The sequence below is a fragment of the Pseudophryne corroboree genome, chromosome 5 (assembly GCF_028390025.1).
Source record: "Pseudophryne corroboree isolate aPseCor3 chromosome 5, aPseCor3.hap2, whole genome shotgun sequence".
Taxonomy (NCBI): Eukaryota; Metazoa; Chordata; class Amphibia; order Anura; family Myobatrachidae; genus Pseudophryne; species Pseudophryne corroboree.
The window spans coordinates 379,053,369-379,065,833 of record NC_086448.1 but is presented as its reverse complement, the minus strand read 5'-3'; the positions used below and the strand labels follow the sequence as shown (position 1 = coordinate 379,065,833).

Sequence of the window (12,465 nt, the reverse complement as noted above, 5' to 3'; positions counted from 1 at the left end):
ATACTGTCCCTATCCAGGGTATCAATATTTTCAGTCAGGGAATCCGACCACGCCACCCCAGCACTGCACATCCAGGCTGAGGCGATTGCTGGTCGCAGTATAACACCCGTGTGAGTGTATATACATTTTAGGATATTCTCCTGCTTTCTGTCAGCAGGTTCCTTAAGGGCGGCCGTATCAGGAGACGGTAGTGCCACCTGTTTAGACAAGCGTGTGAGCGCTTTATCCACCCTAGGGGGTGTTTCCCAACGTGCCCTATCCTCTGGCGGGAAGGGGTATGATGCCAATAACCTTTTAGGGATTATCAGTTTTTTATCGGGAGAAACCCACGCTTCATCACACACTTCATTTAATTCCTCAGATGCAGGAAAAACTACAGGTAGTTTTTTCTCACCAAACATAATACCCTTTTTAGTGGTACTTGTACTATCAGAAATGTGTAAAACATTTTTTATTGCCTCAATCATGTAACGTGTGGCCCTACTGGAAGTCACATTCGTCTCTTCATCGTCGACACTGGAGTCAGTATCCGTGTCGGCGTCTGTATCTGCCACCTGAGGTAGCGGGTGTTTTAGAGCCCCTGATGGTCTTTGAGACGCCTGGACAGGCACAAGCTGAGTAGCCGGCTGTCTCATGTCATCAACCGTCTTTTGTAAAGAGCTGACACTTTCACGTAATTCCTTCCATAAGCCCATCCACTCAGGTGTCGACTCCCTAGGGGGTGACATCTCCATTATAGGCAATTGCTCCGCCTCCACATCATTTTCCTCCTCATACATGTCGACACAGTCGTACCGACACACAGCACACACACAGGGAATGCTCTGATAGAGGACAGGACCCCACTAGCCCTTTGGGGAGACAGAGGGAGAGTATGCCAGCACACACCAGAGCGCTATATATATGTTGGGATAACACTATACAGAGTGTTTTTCCCCTTATAGCTGCTGTTTATATTATACTGCGCCTAATTAGTGCCCCCCCCTCTTGTTTTACCCTTTTCTGTAGTGCAGGACTGCAGGGGAGAGTCAGGGAGACGTCCTTCCAGCGGAGCTGTGAGGGAAAATGGCGCCAGTGTGCTGAGGAGATAGGCTCCGCCCCCTTCCCGCTTTTTTCAGGAATCTGGCAGGGGTTAATATACATCCATATAGCCCTGGGGGTTATATGTGATGTATTTTAGCCAGCCAAGGTGTTCATATTGCTGCTCAGGGCGCCCCCCCCCCAGCGCCCTGCACCCATCAGTGACCGGAGCGTGTGGTGTGCATGAGGAGCAATGGCGCACAGCTGCAGTGCTGTGCGCTACCTTGGTGAAGACTGATGTCTTCTGCCGACGATTTTCCGGACTTCTTCTTGCTTCTGGCTCTGTAAGGGGGCCGGCGGCGCGGCTCTGGGACCGGACTCCGAGGCTGGGCCTGTGTTCGGTCCCTCTGGAGCTAATGGTGTCCAGTAGCCTAAGAAGCCCAAGCTGGCTGCAAGCAGGCAGGTTCGCTTCTTCTCCCCTTAGTCCCTCGATGCAGTGAGCCTGTTGCCAGCAGGTCTCACTGAAAATAAAAAACCTAAAACTAACTTTTCCTAAGAAGCTCAGGAGAGCCCCCTAGATTGCACCCAGCTCGGTCGGGCACAAAAAATCTAACTGAGGCTTGGAGGAGGGTCATAGGGGGAGGAGCCAGTGCACACCAGGTAGTCCTAAAGCTTTTCTTTTGTGCCCAGTCTCCTGCGGAGCCGCTATCCCCCATGGTCCTTACGGAGTTCCCAGCATCCACTAGGACGTCAGAGAAATAAGAAAAGTTCAATAGAATATAATACAATAATATAGTAAAATAAAATAAAATAAAATAAATGCCACACACGGAATATCACCCGACCAAAATTAACAAGGGCAAGGAAAAGCAACATACATATACACAGAGCATGCAACATAGCAAGGTGTCCAGATATGATTACATTTAGTGTCTGTTTTGCGGTCAAGGTACATATACCGCTCATGATCCACAGTAAAATTCACCAGTGAACCCATGTTGGAAAAACAGGGCATGGAAATGCCACCCATTAAAGAGCCAAATGCACAGTACTTTAGCAAGCGCACACAGATTAGTAGCGTATTGAACACTGTATTGATCCAAGTCAGCCATTTATCCAGAAATAATTCAGGAGAGGATCCCTCCTCCCCCCCGCAATCCACAACGAACAGGACATTCCGTCGCAGTCTGTCTTTCATAGCTAGTCATTTATTTTCAATAGTAGCCACTTGTCTACTTAAAAGATGACTAGTCAACAGCGTTGCTTGAAATCAATAGAAAAAAAAAAACATACTGTATTGTGTGTTCTACAATGCATTCATCTAAAGTTTACTGTATTGTATTGCCTCAAGTTTACTGTATCCTGAAATTTTACAGTATGAAGTATGACAGTATGAAAGTTTAATGTATACCAAAAGTGTTAGTATTATATTAACTGAATTGAGGGCAGAAAAAAAAATTAGAAAGGGCTTTGCTGCAATTTACAGCCAAAAGGGAAAAAGTCTGCTCCCTCCACTCAATGCTTTTTCTATGGGAAAAAAAAATAAATACTTTAACGTGTTATTCCTCAACAACCTGACCACTTATCAAAATTATGTGACCTTATTCACCATCTATATCACACAACCTATCAAATGACAACTGAACTATCAAAATTGGTGTTATCATTGCAGAGTAGTTGCTCTCACAACAAAATTGCTTAGCTGATTAAATATATAGATACTTTATCATTCAGGGAGCCATGTGTGTCCTCTAAGGTTTCTACCTTAGAGGACACACATGGCTCCTTGAAAGATAAGGTATCTATATACTTAATCGCCCACCTCCTCCACCCTTTCCGGGATCAGCTGCACATCCTGCTTTAGCAGCGACAGGTCACACTGCACAGACCCGAACCCCCTGATTCCTCAACCGCTAATCTGGCTGCAGGAATGAGGAAGAGACAACCAACTGAACAGTTCAAAGCAGAAGACAGCAGCTCCCTGAAGCAGAAGCAGATAGAAGCTGGACAGAAGACATCTCTCTAGGTCCACCAGGTCGTTAGGAAGACAGGATGACTAGCAGACACTGGACTGACAGAGTCAGGATCACTATATAGGATATTGAGCCGGGGAGCTCTCCGGATTCGCGTCCCACTTCCTTGACGCCGTGGTCACTCTACCAGTAGCAATATATTTCATAAATGTTTTGTTTGGCAAACTATAAATTGAAACGATTTTCATTATATGAATCTAATCCCAGTTTTGTCACAATTTTACCTAAAACATTTCTGACATTTGTTTTCCTTGTTTTTGGCTATTAGACTATATATATTATTTCAAGCCCTACACTAAAGCCTTTGGCCTCAGGCCATATACTAAGAAACATAAGCAACAAAACACATGAAACTTAAATGGATAAATAATACTCACCTAAAATCTTTTCTGGAGTCCCTGAAAAAACTAATTCAATTTTGCCATAGTCCGGAAATCGGTCATCTATAAAATTAAAATATATGTTATAATGCATAAGAAGTTCAATAAAGTAATCTAAGTACAACACATGCATTTATTTTACGTCTAGCATACAATTACTGTTCACCATATGACCGTTTAATGTAATTTTAATCTGAGTTTCCTTTACAACTGGGGGTGGGGGGAAGGCCGTCGGTGGATCTATATTCTAAGGGTGCCCCATACACTTGTGCGATGCCCCGCGAATCGACATTGCAGGGCATCACACCGGCAGTTCAGGTGCAATGAAATCGCACCTGAACTGCCAAAGTGATTACCATGCGATCATGCGATAGATCGCATGGTGATCACGTGGTCGGAACGTCACCGCCGAGTGGGAGCAGGTGCCCATCACACATCGTAGTGCAATTTATCGCATGTGGTTTAAAAACCAAATGCGATCGCACTGCGAAGCGAGAAATATTAGGTGCAGCAAATACTATCTTGAGAAGCGGCATTCGAGCGGCGTGCCCGCGCATCGCGTCTCAAGGTACCTAAAATGTGCATACAATCCTTCGATTTTTCTCACAGATGAGGTCGAAATCGAAGGATAGCACATAATATCTCACAAGTGTATGAGCACCATAAGACTTGGGGCCAGATGGAATGGAGTCCGAGATGACCGGAGCTATGAGATTCCAGCCAAACTCATACTTTTTTTTTTTTTTTTAAACAGCTAACATTTACAAGGCAAAACCAGGTTGGTCTCACACTCCATTACATCTGGCCCTTGGAGAGAGATAAAGTGGAGAGAGATAAAGCACCAACCAGTCATTTTTCAAACACATCCTGTAACATTGCAGTTAGCTGACTGGCTGGTACTATGGGGGTCATTCCGAGATGATCGTAGCTGTGCTAAATTTAGCACAGCTACGATCATTCACACTGACAAAAATGCATCTTAGTTGCAACGCAATACGACTAGGATGCATTAGGAGACTTTTGTACATTTGTGTGCCACCAAGGGGTATATGCAATTGCGGTCGAATTTCCGAAAATGTCGAAAAACGGGACATTTTCGGCAAAAAAAAAAAAAATTCGACAAAGCAATTCAGTACTTTTCGACAAAAAAACGGACTTTCCAAATTCGACTTTTTGAAATTCGACATTTGTCAAATTCGACATTTCTGCAATGGTACAAATGCGGCAATTTGACAAAAGTATATTCTATTGAAGATTGCAAATTCGACAACAGTGCTTTTAGACAGTAAATTCATCATTTTCAATCCGCCACACTTTGCTGGCGGAATCTAATAAAAAAAAATTAAAAACAGGGGTTTTTTTTGTGTTTTTTTAATTGGTAATAGCATATCTATTTATATTAGAAGGGATTAGGTACTTGGTTTGTCTATTTTGGAGGCACAAGTATTATTTATATATTTAAAAAAAAAAATATATATATGTATGTATATATATATATATATATATATATATATATATATTTATTTATTTTTTTTTTAATGGAATAGTAAAAATCAGGGGGGAAAATGCGCGGGGTCCCCCCTCCTAAGCATAAACAGCCTCGGGCTCTTCGAGCCGGTACTGGTTCTAAAAATCCGGGGGGAAAACTGACATGGGATCCCCCGTATTTTTAAAACCAGCACCGGGCTCTGCGCCTGGTGCTGGTGCAAAAAATACGGGGGACAAAAAGCGTAGGGGTCCCCCGTATTTTTTACACCAGCATCGGGCTACACAAGCTGGGCAGATAATGCCACAGCCGGGGGTCACTTTTATACAGCGCCCTGCGGCCGTGGCATTAAATACGCAACTATTCACCCCTGGCCGGGGTACCCTGGAGGAGTGGGGACCCCTTCAATCAAGGGGTCCTCCCCCTCCAGCCACCCAAGGGCCAGGGGTGAAGCCCGAGGCTGTCCCCCCCATCCAAGGGCTGCGGATGGGGGGCTGATAGCCTTTTGAAAAATGAAAGAATATTGTTTTTTCCAGTAGTACTACAAGTCCCAGCAAGCCTCCCCCGCAAGCTGGTACTTGGAGAACCACAAGTACCAACATGCGGGAGAAAAAAGGGGCCCGCTGGTACCTGTAGTTCTACTGGAAAAAAAATACCCAAATAAAAACAGGACACGCACACCGTGAGAGTAAAACTTTATTTCACACATGTCGATGTTTAATACATCTTTGTCCTTGGAAAAAAAAAAAAATAGGACTTTAAATACCTACCGGTAAATCCTTTTCTCGTAATCCATAAGGGATATTGGGGACAGATTTAGTACAATGGGGTATAGACAGGTCCAAAGGAGCCGGTGAACTTTAAATTTATTCAACTGGGTGTGCTGGCTCCTCCCCTCTATGCCCCCTCCTACAGGCAGTTATAGATAAAACAGTGACTGAAGGAGAAATGACATACTTGAGAGAAGGAACATGACAACAATAAGTGTGGTGAGATTTACACACCAGCACACCATAACATAACCTTGCCAGCAACAGAAAACAGCAAACTGTAACACATAACAGATAACCTGCAGTAAGTCACCGCACAGAGGCGGGCGCCCAAAATCCCTTATGGACTACGAGAAAAGGATTTACCAGTAGGTATTTAAAATCCTATTTTCTCTAGCATCCATAAGGGATATTGGGGACAGATTTAGTACGATGGAGACGTCCCAAAGCTTGCAGAACGGGCGGAAACTGCTGTAGAACCGCCTGCCCAAACTGGCCAAGTCTTTGGCCAAGGTATCAAATTTGTAGAATTTCACAAAAGTGTTCTTCCCCGACCAGGTAGCCGCTCGCCATAGTTGCAAGGCCGAGACTCAACGGGCAGCCTCCCAGGAAGAGCCCACTGACCTTGTAAAGTGGGCCTTCAGAGACTGAGGAACAGGTAAGGCTGCCGACACATAGGCCTGTTGGATAGTAAGCCTAATCCAACAAGCAATGGTCTGCTTTGAAGCAGGACAACCCTTTTTCTGCGCATTATAAAGCATGAATAAGGAATCAGTCTTTCTGACCCAAGCTGTGCGCCTGACATAGATCTTCAAAGCACGCACAACATCCAAAGACTCCGGAGGAGCCGAAGCGTCAGAACAGGCCGGAACCACAATAGGTTGATTCAGGTGGAATGCGGAGACAACCTTCGGCAGGAACTGCTGTCTAGTCCGGAGCTCCGCTCCATCCTCGTAAAAGACCAAGTAGGGACTTTTACACGATAAGGCCCCCAATTCTAATACGCGTCTAGCAGAAGCCAGGGCCAATTACATAACTGTCTTCCATGTGAGGTACTTGTCTTCTACCGTCATCAGAGGCTCAAACCAGGAGGACTGTAGAAATTTCAACACTACATCCAAAGCCCAGGGTGCCGTAAAGAGAGGTTGTATGTGGAGTACCCCTTGTAAGAAGGTCTGAACTTCTGGCAACACAGCCAATTTCTTCTGAAAGAAAATTGAGAGAGCTGAAATCTGGACCTTAACAGAGCCCAGACGTAAGCCCTTATCCACACCAGCCTGGAGGAAACGTCCCAAGTGAAACTCTGCAGGTGGATACGTGCGTTCCTCGCACTAAGAGACATCTCTCCTCCAGATATGATGACAGTGTTTTGACCTCACAGGTTTTTTGGCCTGCACCATAGTGGCAATTACTTTTTTGGAAAGCCCTTTGTGAGCTAGGATGTTCCGCTCAACTTCCATGCCGTCAAACAAAGCTGCCGTAAGTCCGGGTAGACGAACGGTCCTTGCTGAAGAAGATCCTTTCCTAGCGGCAGAGGCCAAGGGTCTTCTAGGGACATGTCCAGAAAAGCTGCGTACCACGCCCTTCGGAGCCAATCCGGCGCAATCAGGATTGCTTGTACTCTGTGATGTCTGATCCGCTGGAGCACCCTTGGGATCAACGGAATCGGAGGAAATAGACCAGCCGGTAAGGCCACGGCGACGTCAGTGCATCCACTGCACTCGCCTGAGGGTCTCTGGTTCACGAGCAGTAGCAGCGAAGCTTCTTGTTGAGGCGAGACGCCATCATGTCGATCTGCGGGTATCCCCACCTGTCGACAATCTGTTGAAACACCTGAGGATGTAATCCCCACTCCCCCGGGTGGAGGTCGTGGCGACTCAGGAAGTCCGCTTCCCAGTTGTCCACTCCTGGAATGAATATTGCGGACAGCGCTCTTGCATTTGTTTCCACCCAGAGAAGTATTTTTGACACTTCTCGCATGCAGGCCCTGCTTTTTGCACCTCCCTGTCGATTGATGTATGCCACTGCCATGGCGTTGTCCGACTGAACCTGGATCGCCTGATCCCTGAGTAGAGGGGAGGCCTGAATCGGAGCATTGTAGATAGCCCGAAGTTCCAGAATGTTGATCGGAAGTAGGGCCTCTTGGGCAGACCGCCTGCCCTGGAACTGCGCCCCCTGGGTGACTGCTCCCCATCCTCTCAGACTCGCATCCATTGTGAGGAGGATCTAATCCTGAATCCCGAAACGTCGACCTTCCAGCAGGTTGGAAGACTGTAACCACCACAGGAGTGAAAACCTGGCCTGGGGTAACAGCTGAATCATCCGGTGCATCTGAAGATGTGAACCGGACCACTTGTTCAGGATGTCCAATTGGAATGGTCTGGCATGGAACCTTCCGAACTATATCGCCTCCTATGAGGCCACCATTTTTCCCAACAATGTTATACAAAGATGAATGGAAACGCGAGCAGGTCTGAGAACCATGCCAACCTTGTCCTCTGGGAGGAACACTCTCTGAGCTACCATATCCATTATCATACCCAGAAACAGGAGCCTTTGAGACGGTTCCAGTTGAGACTTCTGTAGATTGAGGATCCACCCGTGGTGAGACAGAAGTTGGATAGTGCGATCTATATGGAGCAGAAGTAGCTCCTTGGAACTCGCTTTTATCAGGAGGTCGTCCAGGTAAGGGACAATGTTGACCCCTTGGACTCTGAGCTGGAACATTATTTCCGCCATCACCTTCATAAACACCCTCGGAGCTGTAGACAGGCTGAAGGTCAATGCCTGAAACTGGTTGTAATCGTTCAGTAGGGCGAACAGCAGATAAGCCTGATGAGGAGGCCAAATTGGGATATGTAGGTAGGCGTCCTTGATATCCAGGGACACTAGGAAATCCTGTTGATCCAGGCCTGCGATCACCGCTCTCAAAGATTCCATCTTGAATTTGAAAACCTTTAGGTAAGGATTCAAGGACATCAGATTCAAAATGGGTCTCACAGACCAGTCTTGTTTTCACATTACAAACAGACTGGAGTAGTAACCCTGTCCTTGCTGTAGCAGGGGTACTGGAACAATGACCCGGGACTGGACCAACTTGTCGATGACCAGTAATAGCATAACATGCATATTTTCCAAAATTGGCAAGCCTGATTTGAAAAATCGTTGGAGAGGAGCACCGTCGAACTCCAGCTCGTAACCCTGAGAGATAAGGTCCCTTTACCCAGGCATCTTGGCAGGAACCGTCCCAGATGTGGCTGTAGTGCTGTAACCGAGCTCCCACCAGAGGATCCCCTCATGGTGGGTGGGCACCGTCATGCCGAAGTCTTTGTGGAAGCTGAACTGGAGCTCTGTTCCTGAGAGCCAGCAATGGCTGGTTTCTTAGGCTTACCTCTGGAGCCTCTAGCTGCATTGGAGGCACCCGGGGGCCCTAGATCGAAATCTTGAAGGACCGAAAGTACTGAGTTGATGTCCCGGGTAGGTACGCCTAGCAGGCGGAGCCCATGTAGAGAGAAACATGGATTTCCCAGCAGCAGCTTTGGAGATCCTTGCGTCCAATTCACCGCTGAAGAGCCATGCACCTGTGAAGGGAAGAGATTCCACATAATGTTTGGAATCAGCGTCTGCAATCCACTGACGCAACCATATGGCTCTGCGTGAAGACACAGCCATAACAGTTGTTCTAGCATTTATATTGCCAATCTCTTTAAGGGAGTCACAGAGGACTCTTGCCGTGTTCTGAATGTGTTTTAGGAAAGTTACAGTAGTAACCAAGGTCATAGCAACTGAAAGACAATCTTGAATCTGAGTAGCCGATGTATGAATGGAATGTGTCATCAAGCATCTAGCAAAGACCAGTCTTTGAGCTACACCTGCAGCAGTGTAGACAGATTTTATAGTGGTCTGTATTTTCCTATCCCCCGGGTCTTTTACCGTAAAAGAGCCTGGAGCAGGGAGCACAGCCTTTTTAGAAAGGCAAGAGACTGAGACGTCTACTGCTGGAGATTCTTCCCAAAATTTCCTGCCTTCAGGGACAAATGGGAAGGTATTTAAAAACCTTTTGGACACCTGATATTTTTTATCTGGATTTTTCCAGGGTAATTTAAATAAATTGTCCAATTCTTTGGAATCAGGAAAGGTGACTGTCAGTTTGTCTTGTGGAAGGAAAAAAAATAATTAGTAGCGTCCTCCAGGGGGAGCTTTAACACATCCCGAATAGCCAATATGAGCGGTTCGATACCATGTGTAGGGGTGGAATCCCCACTAATGGGATCCCCATCCACCTGTACAACATCATCAGAATCTGATAGAATTGCAGACAAAGCACGTTTTTGTGCACTTGTAGACAGCGGGGATGGGAAGCATCAGCCTTGGCAGTTAGGCTAGCCACTGCTTGTTGCGGTTCTTGTGTTTTATTGGCATTGGCAGTGAGCTGAGTTGACATATCCGACATCATGGTTTTTATAGCCCCCAGCAAAGGAAGGCTCTGGACTCTCCCCCATGTTGTTATCAGCATTTTGTGATGACTGACTACACTGCTCACAGGATATGGAGCCCGATGAACTAGGGGAGAATCTGGCATTACATACATTGCATGACTTTTGTTTCACCATAATGAAAGACAAACAATACACATACAACACAGACTGAATACAATACAAGCCTGCCCTATTGCATGTGAGAGGAGACACAGAAGAGAGGACACCAGCGCACCTAACACTGTACAGCCCCAGTGAGACTGTCAGCGTTTTATGTAGTAACATATAACAGTGATACTGCTACACAGAGAATTCCCCAAAGGAATGTAAACTGTGCACTAATGGCGGCTCTCCCCCTCTACACCCGGTACCAGTGATCCTGAGACCGTTTTGAGGAGCTGCGTGAGGCTGCTTGCTTATGCAGAGAAAGGCGCCAAAATGCAGCTGTGCCCGCTCTGATGTAGCTCCACCCCCCGCTATGGCACCGGAGCTACTAATAAGTTTTATACTGGCAATGTCTCCACAGGCTGTGTAGCCTCACATAGATGCTTGGTACAACACAACCTCAGCCAGTCTCACGCAGGGGCACCGCGGTTCCCCCCCAGACGGGACCTGTACGCCTCACCCACGCTTCTGCCGCACAATGCGACAGATAAGGCGCAGTGCCCTGCTGAACAAACAGCCACTCAGGACGGTGGTCCTGCAGCGGAGAAGCGGCTCTGCACCTCAGGAAGCCGGTAACCCCTTTACTCCCACGGCGCAGGTATGCTATTGCCCAAACAGCATTCCGAAATAAGTAAAAGTTTAAATGAAATTGAAGAAAAACTCTGGAGCTTGCAGAGTGTGCATCCGCTCCTGAGGGCACATTTTTTTAAACTGCCTGTGGGAGGATGCACAGAGGGGAGGAGCCAGCACATCCAGTTGAAGAAATTTAAAGTGCACTGGCTCCTTTGGACCCGTCTATACCCCATCATACTAAATCTGTCCCCAATATCCCTTATGGATGCTGGAGAAAGATGTATTAACCATCTGAAACATAAGTATACTATTTATCTGAAGAAAGTTATTGGAATGCCACTGTGAATTTGCCGGACTGTAAGGGGTCTCATCGGGTCCCATGGAAAGTCTTAACTCCCAACATGACCCTCTCCGGGAGGGTCAGAATGCTCTGCTCCTGGACTTCCCTCTTAATTTATGGATTGCCATTACCTGTAGTGAAACACCTTTCTTATCCATTAACCTGTTCAAAACAGGTGCTGGCAATCATAAATTAAGAAAATAGTCCAGGAGCAGTACATTTTGTCCCTCCTGGAGAGGGTCATGTTGGGAGGAATGGAAAGTGCACACTGTTTAAAGTGGAGTGCCAGCCATTTGCTGAATTGTGCATATATTTGGATATATAGGGGTATATGCAATTGCCAGCGAATCGCGGCAATTTTTCGCCCGTTTTTTAATTCGACACAATTCGACCGTCGAATTCCGGCAGGTGGGTGCCGGAATTCAACATATTCAATAAAAAACGGATTCGTCAGTCCCGCTGTCGAAAAACGGCCGATTTGACGGATTTTGATTAGACTTGTAAAAATGAAAAAAAAACGGGAAAAACCCCGGAAAAAAAATTGCGTAGGGTCCCCCTCCTAAGCATAACCAGCCTCGGGCTCTTCGAGCCGGTCCTGGTTCTAAAAATCTGGGGGAAAAACTGACAGGGGATCCCCCGTATTTTTAAAACCAACACCGGGCTCTGTGCCTGGTGCTGGTGCAAAAAATACGGGGGACAAAAAGCGTAGGCGTCCCCCGTATTTTTTACACCAGCATCGGGCTCCACTAGCTGGACAGATAATGCCACAGCCGGGGGTCACTTATATACAGCGCCCTGCGGCCGTGGCATTAAATATCCGACTAGTCACCCCTGGCCGGGGTACCCTGGGGAAGTGGGGACCCCTTCAATCAAGGGGTCCCCCCCAGCCACCCAAGGGCCAGGGGTGAAGCCCGAGGCTGTCCCCCCATCCAAGGGCTGCGGATGGGGGGCTGATAGCCTTGAGTAAAATGATAGAATATTGTTTTTTTCCAGAAGAACTACAAGTCCCAGCAAGCCACCCCCGCAAGCTGGTACTTGGAGAACCACAAGTACCAGCATGCGGGTGGAAAAACGGGCCCGCTGGTACCTGTAGTTCTACTGTGGGAAAATACCCAAATAAAAACAGGAGACACACCGTGAAAGTAAAAGTTTATTTCATACATGCCGACACATACATACTTACCTATGTTGACCCGCCGACTCTGGCCACGCCCCCCTCG

General features: G+C 46.9%; 1 protein-coding gene across 3 annotated transcripts in view; it reads right to left on the bottom strand.

The window, feature by feature from the left end:
* TNS3 (tensin 3) overlaps nt 1-12,465 on the bottom strand; it is a 1,058,399-nt gene that overhangs the window by 449,701 nt on the left and 596,233 nt on the right. For all 3 annotated transcript variants that reach the window (XM_063922694.1, XM_063922695.1, XM_063922696.1), the window contains exon 16: nt 3,431-3,496. In XM_063922694.1, coding sequence (XP_063778764.1) covers nt 3,431-3,496 — 66 coding nt within the window. The remainder of the gene's footprint in view (nt 1-3,430; nt 3,497-12,465) is intronic.